This window comes from Oculina patagonica, chromosome 4, assembly GCF_052425735.1.
Source record: "Oculina patagonica isolate OP01 chromosome 4, crgOcupat, whole genome shotgun sequence".
In the NCBI taxonomy this organism is placed as follows: Eukaryota; Metazoa; Cnidaria; class Anthozoa; order Scleractinia; family Oculinidae; genus Oculina; species Oculina patagonica.
The window spans coordinates 54,166,256-54,180,179 of record NC_135761.1 but is presented as its reverse complement, the minus strand read 5'-3'; the positions used below and the strand labels follow the sequence as shown (position 1 = coordinate 54,180,179).

At 38.8% G+C, this 13,924-nt stretch overlaps 1 protein-coding gene across 8 annotated transcripts in view; it reads right to left on the bottom strand.

The window, feature by feature from the left end:
• Positions 1 to 13,924, bottom strand: part of LOC144650680 (ras and EF-hand domain-containing protein-like) — a 32,815-nt gene that overhangs the window by 7,748 nt on the left and 11,143 nt on the right. For 3 of the 8 annotated variants that reach the window (XM_078510404.1, XM_078510402.1, XM_078510408.1), the window contains exons 2-18: positions 13,641 to 13,793; positions 13,019 to 13,109; positions 12,321 to 12,416; positions 11,989 to 12,060; positions 11,376 to 11,491; positions 10,971 to 11,039; positions 10,366 to 10,420; positions 10,114 to 10,226; positions 8,573 to 8,801; positions 7,606 to 7,806; positions 5,160 to 5,254; positions 4,489 to 4,543; positions 4,299 to 4,337; positions 3,878 to 3,966; positions 3,245 to 3,350; positions 1,377 to 2,354; positions 310 to 375 (exon numbers count right to left, since the gene is read on the bottom strand). In XM_078510404.1, coding sequence (XP_078366530.1) covers positions 310 to 375; positions 1,377 to 2,354; positions 3,245 to 3,350; positions 3,878 to 3,966; positions 4,299 to 4,337; positions 4,489 to 4,543; positions 5,160 to 5,254; positions 7,606 to 7,806; positions 8,573 to 8,801; positions 10,114 to 10,226; positions 10,366 to 10,420; positions 10,971 to 11,039; positions 11,376 to 11,491; positions 11,989 to 12,060; positions 12,321 to 12,416; positions 13,019 to 13,109; positions 13,641 to 13,793 — 2,623 coding nt within the window. The remainder of the gene's footprint in view (positions 1 to 309; positions 376 to 1,376; positions 2,355 to 3,244; positions 3,351 to 3,877; positions 3,967 to 4,298; positions 4,338 to 4,488; positions 4,544 to 5,159; positions 5,255 to 7,605; positions 7,807 to 8,572; positions 8,802 to 10,113; positions 10,227 to 10,365; positions 10,421 to 10,970; positions 11,040 to 11,375; positions 11,492 to 11,988; positions 12,061 to 12,320; positions 12,417 to 13,018; positions 13,110 to 13,640; positions 13,794 to 13,924) is intronic. The other 5 variants (XM_078510405.1, XM_078510403.1, XM_078510407.1 and 2 more) reach the window with 4 other exon arrangements.

Genomic DNA, 13,924 nt, shown 5'->3' with positions numbered 1-13,924 from the left:
TCAGTCACTTCGCTAAGTTTCTAAGCAAATTGACGTGTTTCCATGGTAACAACAGGACGTCATAATTCCCAGAGTGCTCATGCTATTATTTGATGGGTAAATGTGAATCGGAAAATCCTCCGGGAACTTTTACGAAGATCCACTAAGACGGATTCCTTCAATTAAAAGCATTGGCGATTCATGTTTTGTTTTATAGCAAGCAAACTAGCTGTTAAGGTTATTTTAGGCAAAAAAAGAGCGGCGTAGTTAATAAACACGTTATACACACTATTCGACATTTTACTGTTAAGGTAATTTAGTTTATTTCACCTGAGCTTCAAGTTCAGCGCTCAGCGCGTCAGGTTTGCTGTTATCTGACTCGGGAAGAGAGTCGGTCTGTTGAAGACAAGCGTATTAGGTTTGGTCATGCATTTTTGTGTATTCTTTAACTCTCTAATAAGCCACCAGGGGCATTTATGATCTTTAAAAAAAACTGTTTTATACTTTCAACGTTTCTAGAGGTTATAAAATTCCTGTTTAGCTTAGCGAAGTAAAAAGTTCAAGTGAAATGTGAAACAATTTCTTCGGCGGTTCGGCTAAAATCATCGCTAAAAACACACCAAGAATTAAACGACAGAAACAAACTGTCGTTTAAGCAATGGACTACATTGATCAAGTTTAATTCAAAAGGTGAACCAACACAACCAAACAATAAAGATATCTTGCTTAAGAGGTGGGTGGAGGGAGGTCGAATGATAAAGGAAAAAACTTTAACGAGATGTAAAGTGTAAGAAGAGAGTTTGTGATAACTCTTGCTGTCCTGCAGTTTGTCATGTTTCATCACTTTAAAAACTACAGAAAATGTGAACTTTCACCTAATTCGAGAACATTATTTTTTTAAGTCAACCTTTCGTTTAATTATTGTGGAGTTTTATCGTTTAGGTAATTTTCAGTTCATTATGTATTTATTTTAGTTTATTATTAAATTTTCAGTTCAATTTACTTCGGTTTTTAGTTGCAGTTTAGAGTGATTGGGCGAAATCGCATTTTTTTATTACCTAAACGTACCGTGCATTTTATCTCTGGTCTTAATTTAGTCATGTTATTATTTGAAGTCACTATTTTAAAAAGGTTAAGGCTAACATAGGTAGATTTAAATTGACGTTGAATTAGAATGACCATTGTGTTAGCAATTGAACTTTGTGAAGAACAGGGCTCCTCGAAATCAAAAGTTCTTAAAACGAAATACCGCGTAATGTTTAAAATTAAAAATATTTTAAGTTAAAATTTAATTTCATTGGTTAACAGATGAAATGGCCCAAGGATCTTCAATAACGCTTTATCATTTTATTTAATTTTAACGTTTAATTTATTTGTTTATGTTTTAGGATATTTACCTTAGCTCGGTTACGTTTTATTACCAATGAATTTCGTCTTTTGAGGCTAGAACCCTCGACATGATCAACTGCTTCCAATCTATTTTCTTCATCGTCTAGAAGTCTTTCAGTGGCATTTCCAGTGTGGAATATTCTTTGTCTTGGTACCGGCCTTCTTATTAATTGATCCAAGTCTTCATGATTAGCAAACTGAATGTCAGTATTAAAATTCTGTACCGTCGGTAAGCTGGGTAGATTATGCGAAGCTGCAATGACATTCACTTTGCAATCGTCCTTTCCTTTCGAGACACTTTCTCTATCAGATCGCAAAGAGTGCGGAGCAAGTGAAGCAGCAACAATGTTAACTTTGCAATCGTCTTTTCCTTCCGCGACACTTTCTCTTCTATCTCGCAAAGCGTGCGGATCAAGCGAAGCAGCAATAATGTTAACTTTGCAATCGTCCTTTCCTTCCGCGACACTTTCTCTACTAGATCGCAAAGCGTTAAGTTTTTCAGAAAGCTGCCAAAAACCAACTCCTTTCCCAAAGTTGATTCCCTCATCGCTTTGCCAGCGCGATGTAGGTAGTGACCTGGTGCGCTCTCCAACAAAGTCGTTCCTCTTTCTCACTTGTTCCATGCTATTCCACTTACCCGCTCGCGCTATAGAAGGCCAGGCGGACCTATCGCCTTTACTGTTTGATTTATTGAATAACTGTTCTAGACTCTTATGCCTGCAAGGCTTTCGCAAATGACTGTTGCGATCGAAAGGCGAGTGCGTATAAATGTTTGTGTTTGTTTCGACGTTTGCTGCTTCATGTTGTGGTTGTTCATGTGGTTGTTGTTGTTCTTGTTGTTGTGGTTGAGTGGGGCCTGGTTCGTTCTCTGGATCACTTTCCCACAATACGTCATCGGCGCGTTCCTCGATTATCACGTGACGTTCATGTGGCGTAGCCGCCAGTTTGGAAAGTTTAGGAGCAGCTTCAAAATGGCGGGAATTTATCTGAATGTTTGATTTAAAAACGACTGTTTAATAAGGTTTAACATACTTAACATTATTTTAATTCATCGACTTTACCTGAAAATAATATCAACATATCATGCTTTAAGTTTTAGTTTAACAAGCTTAGTTCAGTCTTTTATTTTACGAGCTAAGAAAGAAACCATGCAAAATAATATTTAATTTTAGCCAGTTTTAGTAAGGTTTATAAGAAAGGTTTATTCTCTTAGTTACGGTTTTAATAATTGAAAATTTCAAAGAGATCATTGTTTGCTAAATTGTTTCAAACTTGAATAACTAATAAAACGACTAGCTAAGTGACCTACAGAGAAAACAAACAAAAAACAAAGGTCTAACTGGGCAGTCAATCACCTATTTGACATTCACTGACATCTGACTGATTTACCAACCGATCCTCTAAACATAATGTACCCAACTGACTCATCGACCAATCAAAAATAAAATCAACTAACCAACCAATCGATCGATCGATCAATCAATCAATCAATATTAATTGATCACAAGCAACTGACTGCTCTACTGCCTGAAGAAGGTAAGGTAAAGTACGTTCTAACTCTTTGGCGCTTGCAATTCCCCCTAGATTTTTAGCTGGATGGGATGCTACCCGGGAACTCATAAAGAACAGCATGAAGTACAGTTACTTCCACTTAACGACTCAACTGTCTGACTCACTGTCTGTTCTCAGCAGTTAAATAAAAAGCTGCAGGTAAATTGTGACAATACCGTCATGCTACCGGATAGTTAAACATTAACTACTCGACACGTTTAAAGCTTCTTCAAGCTTCTTGTATTTTATTGAACGAAACCAACTGTCTGACTCGCTGTTTCTACCAAGCAGTAGTTAAAAAGCTGCAGGTAAATTGTGACAATACCGTCATGGTGTTGACGTCAGACTCTGGTTCGTATCCAGACAACTCGTCAACCTCATCAGCTTCAGCGCCGTCAGCAACATCATCTTCAGACTTGGGTCCGTGAAGACTAAACAACGCCGCAAGAAAATGCATGTTATTCAGCATCTTGACTAAATATACGAACGATTAATTATAATTTGTTGCCGCTGTATTATGAAAACGCAACAAAGGTTGTCAACTAAAATAAGTCGCAGTTTACGTCGGCAAAGCGGCGATGTCAATGTTCGGTGTGTTTGTATATTTTTGCACAAAAGAGTTTGGAAAGCCTTTTCAAAAGGATTGAAAAACAGCACCTGTTTCCCCCCACCAAGGAGTGACACGAGCAACCACAACTGATCAAAAGAGAGTCTAAATTATACTGAAATTTGGTACACATTTTAACATGTTTGGAAGATGTAAATTTAAAGCTACCTAAAAGAGTGCCTAGGCTGTTACAGGCGTTCGGTAGGTTGGGGAACAGCGCAAGGAACCGAACGCCCGGACGAGACTTAGAAATCACGAAGAAGGAATGGCTGTTCTCTTACTGATATACATTAAAATTACAACCAGAAGAAGTATGTTCATGATGGGAATTTTCAATGCTGATGTACTCACTGGTTTGGTGTGATGCTGCGACTGGAAATGGAGCCATAATCGCTATGAATGCTGGGATTTCTCTGGCATTTCTCGCCACTCCTCCGCGTCTGAAAGAAGAGTGGATTACTTTACTGTCTTGTAATTGCATTGATAGACGCTTTTTGGCATAGAAAGGTAAACAGAAGTAAATTCTAAGGTCTGGTCGCTTAAAGCTCCTGGATTTGCTTCGAATGCCTAAGTTATAAATATTGACTTTTGTCATTTTGTTTTTAGTAGACCTCTAGTGCCTAAGTTATGAATATTGATTTCTGTATTTTGTTCTTGGTAGCCCCCACATAATAACAAAGTTTGAAATTATGTAAGATCGTTTAACTGAAGGTTTTGTTTTATTTAGCTTTAAAACACTGATAAAGGCGTGAAATGTTTGTTTGATAAATACCTTGGAGGGCTTTGATGCTGATCGTCTACCAGTTAAAGCCTGCAACCAAAATAATAAGTTTATGGGTTAACGCGATATAAATAATACAACACAACAAAAATACAACACAAAACCCTAATTGTGTTGTTAATCTACATGTTTAGAGCTGTATTCTTGAATACTGCTTAAAACAAACCACTAGTGTCTGTACCTCAAGCGCTGCACGCAGATCATCATTACTTTCACATAGTCTCTTGTTGGTCTCCCTGTTAAAAAAAAAGATAAACACAAAATCAATGATCTTACGGTGCATAAGTCTCTCCACCTAAATTGCTAAATTGCCACACACGAAAATCCAAAATTTGACAGTTCTCGAAATGTGCAAGAGCGCCTTGAAAGAAATTCGCGTTTGCTTCACATAGATTAGTGATTGGGTAAAAAAAAACATGCTACTTTCTCAAAGCCAATCAGAAGTACAACCAAAATCCGTCGTGACCCACTCGCGCACGCTTTCCCGCGCTCCGTTTTGATTGGTTCAATGTGTCTTGTAATTTGCCAGAGTGACTGCTTCAAGGCTAAAAGGCTTTGACACTTAAATAAAGTTTCTTATCTTATCTTATCTTTGTGATAACTTTGGTTTGGTTTAACGACCTAAATCGTAATTAAAAATCGCTCTTACAGCGAGGATTTGACGCTATAGACACTGCCAATCCTCACAACTGTCTGGAAGGCGGTGTATTTGACTCATGCCAAGGACTTGGGCCTGACTGAGTCCCTCAGTACACTGTTTGCATCATTGACGGCATTAAAAACATTTCTTGAGAGTCACACACTGATTTTTCAGACGATTCAAGGTACATTTAAAAGCAGTAAATGACTTACTGTAAGATGTCCAGTTGCTTAGAGAATGTTTTTCTCTCGGATGATCTCATTGTATCGTATGCTTCATCCTCATCTTCTAAATCTCGATGAAAATTCTGCAACAATCAGTCAAAACATAAAATTCACACAACGTTTCTTGGATTTGGTGAATACTGTAGAATGTAAACCTTCCCACGCCATCACTTCGAAATGTTTGCAATAGACTTCGGTGATGGCAGAACCCGGACTTGCAGGCAAGAAGTGAGATTGGTCGTCAGTTACTATTTGTAGTTATAGTTTAAAGAAGTTTTTTGGAATGGTCTAATTCTTTTTTTAACATCACTGTCACTTTAATTTATGACACACGATCCAGCCCCATTTTTAACTTCGATTTATAACTACTAGTTTAATGAGTTTTTTATTCTGATTTGCTCCTCCAATGTACCATTTTAAGACATTGTTTTAAAATTACAACAGTCACTATAGCCTGAGAAAGCAGACGTTTCTTGTTACACATTAATCTTTATTTAACTCGAGACATCTGAGATTCTAATTGCTTGTTTCTTGCAGACAGAGAAAAATATTGCAAGAAAAGTTTGGCTTGAATCTCAGCCCCCGTCCACGCTAATGCCTTTTCGTCGATGTGTTCCGTTAATGGGTTTCAGTTTCAACTATCTTCCACACTGACACGATCGGAAACGCTCATCGTTTTTCAGAACGGAGCACTATCGTATCAAAGTAGATGATATAGGCGAAGGCGCATTACTGTGGACGGGCCCTCAGACTTTGGTATCCCAGGAAATGAGTGTGCAACATGACATCTATTTTCTTAGTCTACAGTCACTTTGTTAGGGAGAAGTTTTTATCAACACTGAAATGAGTTTAAATTTTTAAAACAATTTATTATATTTTAGTTATAAATTTTTATTATATTTTTAGTTATTTTAATTATTTACGAGTGCTTTAGAAATTTTTATGTGCTTGTCATACCGTTGCCAGTTCCTGTGTTGTACTGTCAGTGTCAGATGTTTCACTAGCAATAACATGTCGTACGCGGCTGTGAGTAGGTGTCGGCATTCTCTTATTTGTCGTGCTCTTTGTTTTATGTGCAGTATTTACTGGTGCAGTGTCTGAGGTGCAAGTCACAGTCGGTGAGAAGGTAACTGAAGGGTTCTTGCGAAGTCTGTTGCTTGCTCCAGCAACCTTACTTGAACTTTTCCTTTCCGAGGCACCTCTCTTAAAATGCTGCTCAATTCCTTCTGAATCTGACTCATGCTCTGGTGCTGCTAATCTTGACTTACTGCGAGCCTCGCTAAGACTTCGTCCTCTTTTACTTTCTTTCGCAACTTGGGGTATTTTGTCTTGTGATTTACTATGCAAGCTCCCATCAGCTCTCTTTTTGATATAGTTAATATAGTTTTTGTTCTTTCTTGTCTCGCTCTTCTTCAAAGCAGAATCTTTTGCGTTACTCTGCTTCAAAGAGGAATCTTTTGTATAACTGTTTCTCGAAGAAGAAACTTTAGTCTCGGTTTTCCTCAAAGCAGTGTCGCTCACATCACTTTTTCTCAAAGCAGTATCTTTCCCTTCCTCACTTGGTTTGCCTGTCTCTCTGTTTTTGGTGCTTTTTGACAGTTTGCCGAAGTATTTTCCAAATCGTGCACTGAATCTTGAGCTGTTTCTGTTCCTCAGTAGTCTGTCAGTGTCTTTAGAAGTGTCAGATTGTTCACTTGTGTCCATGTCTGATGTTAATTGTGCAGTGTCTTTCATTTTACGTGTTTTATCCTGTTTAGTTTAAGATTTATTTCAGGTTAAGTTGTGAATATTTATTCAAATTTTACTCAGACATTAACACAACCCTGCAAAAAATGAGTTTTACCATGCTTCATGGTTCGTTACTAGCATTAAAGCTATTCTCATCACCTCAAACTATGTCATGAATTTTTCAGACTTATTGCAACCGCCAAAATGTTTTAGTTTTAGTTTTGCAGGGATCCTGGTTTTTCAAAGCATGATTACTCCATGATTAGCGTAAAAATTGATTTCAGGTGTTTAAGAGGCACTGAAATTTTCTGTTATACTCGAGCCCCAGTTTTGCTGCCTAATGGCTCGGACTGCCAAAACGGATTACAACTTGACAAAAGTAAGGCTTACCATTTCAAGTTGTTTCAGCGTGTCTTCAATGTAAATCGATATTTAAAGAACCGTCGCTTGGGAATTCTGATTTGCAAATCAAGGTTATTTCTTCCTTTTAGATGATCATGTTTTTATGGGTTAAGTTGCTTACCACTAGTTTCACGACAGTTTAGGCCAAAATCTGCAAAATCCCTGACGTAGCTCCTTTAATGATGTGAGAAGAAATTGGATTTTAATCACTATTTTACTTCAGTTGCACCTGGTAAGACAGCATTTCTTACAGGTTGTGTTAATGCCCTTGTTTGTGTTTAACGTTTTAATTCACGAAGCCTACCATTGTACAATAACCCAAAATGACAGGCTCATCACAGAAGGACTTGTCTTCAGTGGTAAGATGATCATCAACCTCACACGATTGTCTGGCTGGTGGTAATAAGTGATGTATCTGGCCGGTCTCCCGGCTGTTTAGTATGCCTGCATTGTTGTTATAGTCTAATTCCGATTTGCACTCATCTTCTGCTATATCTTCAGGAACCTGGAAATTTGCTTGTTATAAGTTTATAACTTACTAGAATTTAATACCTTTTTAGTTAACTTCTTAATTTAAATCTATTCAATCGCTAAACAAGAGTTGCTTTCTGAAATTTAATTTTAAGTTAACAGTATATTTAAGTTTATTTTTATAGTTAAAGTTAACAATGAAAAGATGTTTCTTAATACTCGATTCAATGTTATGTGCTTGAAATTCTGATATTTTAATATTCTATTTAAAGTTTACATTGAGTTTATTTTTATTGTGTAATTCTACAGATCTGAAAATGGCAAATATTAATTTATGTTCAACTTAGCTTCTAAAAAATAGAAGTTTAAGAAATTTAGCAGATTTTAACCGACATGTAATTAAACTTTAGCTATAAATCACTTAAATGTATGGTCTTAAATAAATTTATTTTAAGAGTAGGTATTCAAAATGGAATATCCACTGTTTATTCAGTGAATTCACTGTTTTTTATTATATTTTTTATCTTTTTAATGCTGTTTAAACTGATGCAGAAAAACTGAAGGTTCAAAGTTCTGGAGCAACTACTTAAAAGACGGATGTAATACCTGTTTCTTAATACCAACAATTCTGTGTTCCAATACAACCTTAGCTCCCCAAACCAAATTTTATCTATCTTAAATTAAGAATGGGGGAAGGTAATAGTATGATATACCACTCTGACTTGAGATGAACCAATAATACTACACATGCAAGCATCCCAACACTTAAAATATAGATTATTTGCCATTTCCTGACTTACCGAGAGCTGTTGCACCTGAATAAGCTCAGTCATCAGAGAGTTTTCATTTGCGAGTGCATCATCGTCCACTTCACAGCTCTGCTGACTGGGAAGCAGTGCGGACCCTCTCCGAGAACTACCTGTACTGCTAGGTGGAGCCAGTGGTACACTTCTTGATGGAGTTGTTTGTGCTGATTTGCCATCTACATTATCAGCGGCCAAGTCTCCTGCTAATCCCGAAGAACACCTGCTAGAAATGTGACAGAAAATAGATGATATGAATATCATGCAATTCCAATAATAATATACCCCGCCCAAATGACCCCCCTCCCCCCCCCCCCCTCTCCCCCCCATCACCCCTCCCCCCCCCCGTGTACACCGCCGTCCGGGATCTCGAGCCGCCGCCCCCTGCGTCCCGCCTCCCCGGGATTCCCGCGGCCTTCCCGGCGTCCCGGCGCCGCCGCCCGCGGCCCCCCCCGTCCGTCTCGCTCCCGCCCGCTCCCCTCCGCGTCCCTCCGGCCCCGTCCTTCCTCCGGGCCTTCTCCGCGAGCCGCTTTTCAATTGTCTCCATAAGTCCTCCTGCCCGTACTCTTCCTCCTTCCATCTTTCCCTCACTTCCACGCTCTCCCGTGGTCTCTCTTCCAGCCAAACACATCCCCCTGGTGGGCAACAGCACTCCATCCTCAACTGATTCTTCCGGGGGTGTACATGTCCCACGTACCTAAGGCAGCCATCGCCTCTTCGACACCTTGCGGGAAGGCGGGAATATTCTTCGCTATCTGGGTGGTCTTCGGGAGGTAAAAGCTCTAAATTCTCTTTCTTCCTCTTCGACTCATCTAGTTTCCCACGCCCGGCCAGACACTGGCTGTCACTCAGGTTGTTCCTAGGTGGGGCGAGGATCAATATTTTTTTTTCACTTTCCGCGCCTCTCGCCCCTTCCCTCCGGCTCACGTCACGAAATTTTTGACATCTGTTTCTCTCTTTTTCCCATACTTCATTCCGACCACATCTTGAGGATTCATCGACTCCCGGTGAGACTGAGAAGTGAGTTGATCTCGCCGGACGCAATCACGCGACTTTTTTCTTGCCGGGTCTTGGCGGTTTTCCCTGTTCTTGCCGGGTCCGTGGCGGTTCTCCGGCGGGATCCTGGCGGGAGTCTGCTTGGCGGGTCCCGTCTCGGCGATTCTTGGCGGGATCCCGCGGCCGGGAATTTTTCCCGGTCGGGTCCCGGCGGGATTCGTCATCTTGGCGGGATCTCGGCGGGATCTTGCGGGATCCCGTTCGTGGCGGGTCCCCCCGGGATCCCCCGGGTCCCGGTGTCTTTTCCGGGCAGTTCAGTTGGTCAGCTTGTGTGTTCTGGATGCTGGTTGGCTGCTTGATTCTTCAGTCGTGGTTTCTCATCTTCCTTATGTTTCGCCTTCCATCTTTTCCACCCCTTCCCACTTGAGTGTTATTTGTCACCTGGATGCTTGACATTGTAAAGAGAAATTAACTTTTGATCACAGTGTTAGAAGTTAAAGGGTTAATCTACCATCAGCATGTTGTTTATATGAAGTACCTACCTGTTAGCAGGTGACTTGTTCTTCCATGTCATGCTAGATGTTGGTGAGTATAGTGTTGATATTGAATGTCTCTTGTTTGGTGAAGGACTTCTCTTGTCACCATTCTTTCTTGACTACAAGAAATTGCATTTAAATTTTATCACAACAAAATTTTGCAACAGTAGGTTATTTCTTTTGTTATTTTATGAAAGAAGTTTCAGAGGGTAATCCCTACAGCTGACATTATTTTATTTGTAACAAAGCATACTTTACCTCTAAAGCTGATCGCAGATCATCATTTGTGTCATGAAGTTTTTTGTTTGCCTCACTGAAAGTTAAAAAAGGGCTGTTAAACAAACTTTAAAAAAAAAAATAGATTCTTGCTTTAACATGTGTGAATATCTGCTTATAAATAACCCAATCATAAAAAAAAAACCAACAGATTGTCTCATTAAAACTGCATGAATAACTTTTGTATGGAAGCTTCACTCAGACCTCTTGTTGATAAATTTTGACATCATCTTCAAGGAAAAAAATCAAAATAATCTTGCTCATTCAATATGCCTGCCGCCTGCTTGGACAAGGTTGAGTGCGGGGGCCGGGTTTCCCCTCTTTTTATTAAAAATTTTTTCCCCCCCCCGGGGGGGGTATCCCCCCGGGGGGGCCCCCCATTTTTGCCCGGCCCATTATATACCCGGGGGGGGAGAAGGAAAGAGAAAAAAATTTCTTTCCCCAAAAAAAAAAAAAACCCCCCCGCCCGGGGCGGAACCCGGGAAGCTCCCTTCGGAGTCCGGCACGCTAACCATTAGGCCACCGCGCCTCCCGCTTGGACAAGGTTGTATTGCATTTTTTGGAGTGGGTAATTTAAGTCAACTTACTGAAGTAACTGGAGCTGCCTTGTTAAGCTCTCCTGTTCCTGTACACACTCCATTACAGTTCTTTTCTCACTGGCATATAAAAAATAAAACAGATTTTAATTATTACATTCTCAGACCACCTTTGGTAAAATTTCTTACACTGGACATTCTCAAGAGAAATGATTGTTCAAAAGTCATCCTAATTTATGCTCCTTATTGTTTCACCATTAAATGACTTACTGAGTGACCAATTACTGTGAGAGTCACTAAAGTGTCTATAAATGTTTGCTTGACAATGTGTGGTAATTTTACTACTGTAGTGTAATCAGTGGATCAATACTAAATGAATACATGGAATCATTTGATTGAATGTATAATTTAATTACCCCACTCCCTTCCCCTCTGTTTGCAGTTTAAATAACTTACGCTGCAAGCTGTGCCTCCTGTTCTTCATAATCATTTCTAACTTGGGCAAGCTCACTCCGCAAAACAGCCAGATTTGTTTGTGCATCTGTAAGCTGACTCCGTAGAAATCTTATCTCCTGCACAAAGATTTAAACAATAAACCTGTTATAAACTAAAGATAACCAGTAAATGTTTTTACGGGTTAAAAAACAAAATACCTGGTGATCTTAATTTATGCTGCCATTGAAAAAACATTAATTTGTCAGCAATTTGTCATTGTACATGTAATTATGTGAATTCATGAAAATATAATACACCATTTTCAAGTCGCCTTTTGCCCCTGTTTAAAGACAAGTTTTCATGCAAATTTTTTAATGTCAAAATGCATCCGATTTGCATGAATAGTTTCACATGAAAACTCGTTTTGACGCAGAAACAAAAGGCGATTCAGAAATGGCCTACTCCATTTGATTCACTGACTTACCTTATATGTACGGTAGAAACTGTTATATAGTAGTTAATTAATATTTCTGCTTTTTAAAATACTTTAAGGTGCAACACTGTTAAGTAAACTGTAAAATGAAACTCTAAAACATCATTTCAAAATAATATTGTTTTAGCAGTAAATCATCACCTGAACTTTTTCATCAACTTCTTCTTTAATCTTTTGTTCTTCAGGTTCTTTCTTCTTCAGTCTTCCCTCAAGCTGCAAAAAAATGACAAATTAACACCGAGTATAAAAGAATATACTGACAGAAGAAAAATATAAAGTCACCACTCTCAAAAATAATAGCAAAATAGAATCAACTAGTAAGTCAATATCCAGTATTTTAGGATTTAACATACCAGTAACTAATGGTTTGTATAAAAAAACTGATGTTATATTTTTCATGCTGCCACTGTAACATTATGTGCCACGCAATCACTCCTATGTCAGGTGATAAATTACTGTATGGTATTTTTTACCTTTTGTATTCTTGCAGATAATGTTTGTATCTCTTTATTTTTATTCTCCAGTTGCCAAACGATATCCAGATTGGACCTTTCTTGTTTACTTCTTTCCTAGAAAATAAAAAGAAAATTTTACTTATAAGTAAAGGATTTTTGACCTCCCATGTATGAATTTATCCTTAATTTGATATTGGCAAATAAAGACAATTTTATCAGGTGACTGAAAAGCTAGCTTCAACTGGTCAACAGCAGGGGCCAGTCCAGGATTTTTTGGGGCAGCACTTGGTGGGGGTATTACCCAACGGGTATATTTCTAGTTTCAATGTTTTTATCACTTTATTTTTTTGTTGATTTAAGCGGCCTTCACAGGACAAACTTAAGTTGGCAAACTCATGTTGGTGTGTGTGAACAACACAACAAAAGTTGGCAAAATGTTGGCGAGGATAGAGACAAGTTCTATTTGTCGCCAACAGTTTGGTCAACTTGTTTGTGTCGTTCACACACACCATCTTAAGTTTGCCAACATGAGTTGGCCATTAGTTTGTCTTGTAAAGGCTGCTTTAGAGGGATGGCTACATTGTGTAGCTACCCAATCCACCCTTCCACCCAGAAAAAATTTGCCTTAGAAGTTCAAGAATTAACCCAAGATTATGCAATCATTTCCAGTAGGAAATTGTAAATAATACTCTCTTTTAAATGTGAGTAAGACCCACCTCCTTTCTGATGCGTGTCTCCATCCTTTGCATCTGTTGCTCGAGCTCATTATCAAGTTGATCCATATGTTCTGTATGTTTCTCACATGTCCTGTGGAGTCAAGTGAATTATATAAAAAAATTATGCTTTAGGATACACGTAGTTCCATCGACCTTTACAATAATATTGTAGTAAACATGTATTGATCATGTACGGAACTTTCCAGTGTACATGGACTAGTATCCCTGGATGGGATGCTAGTCCATCGCAGGGTTTCCCCTAGCATTAAACTCGCTGGTACCCATAAATTATATATGTTATGATTTTATTTTAACCTTGGTTAAAAATTTTCGAAATAGTTGGATTTTTACTACCCCTTGTTTCACATTATTATTATAATAAACATCAGACAATGAGAGATTGTTTGAAAAAATTTAAACCAAATTTAAACCACAACATATATGCCTGGGTTGATAGGGGTACTATGAGAGTAAAGTGTCTTGCCTGAGGACACAACACATTGCCCCAGCCAGGGCAGTCAATCTGGAGTTCAGCGCTCTAAACATTTGGCCACTGTGCCTCATCCCTACCATTTTATTATCCAAAATCAGTTAAAGAGAGTCTCAGAAAGGCTTAACGTACCTCTTGAGAGCATCTTCAAGTCTTTGATTCTCAGATGAATAATGTTTAACATCTCTGACAACACTAAACAGAAAGCTTTCCAGTAGTGCCAAAAGTTGTGGTGATTCTGCTGAGCTATGCAGGTAATGGAACAGCTCTGATACATACTCTTGCCTGGTGAAAAAAAGCAAGATAGTAAAATGCATTAAGTACCTGATAAAATCCAAATGAACAAGTTGCAAAAATCAAAGACGGTATCCATATTGCTCCTTTGATGCTTAGGATCAGAAAAGACCTTTTCAACT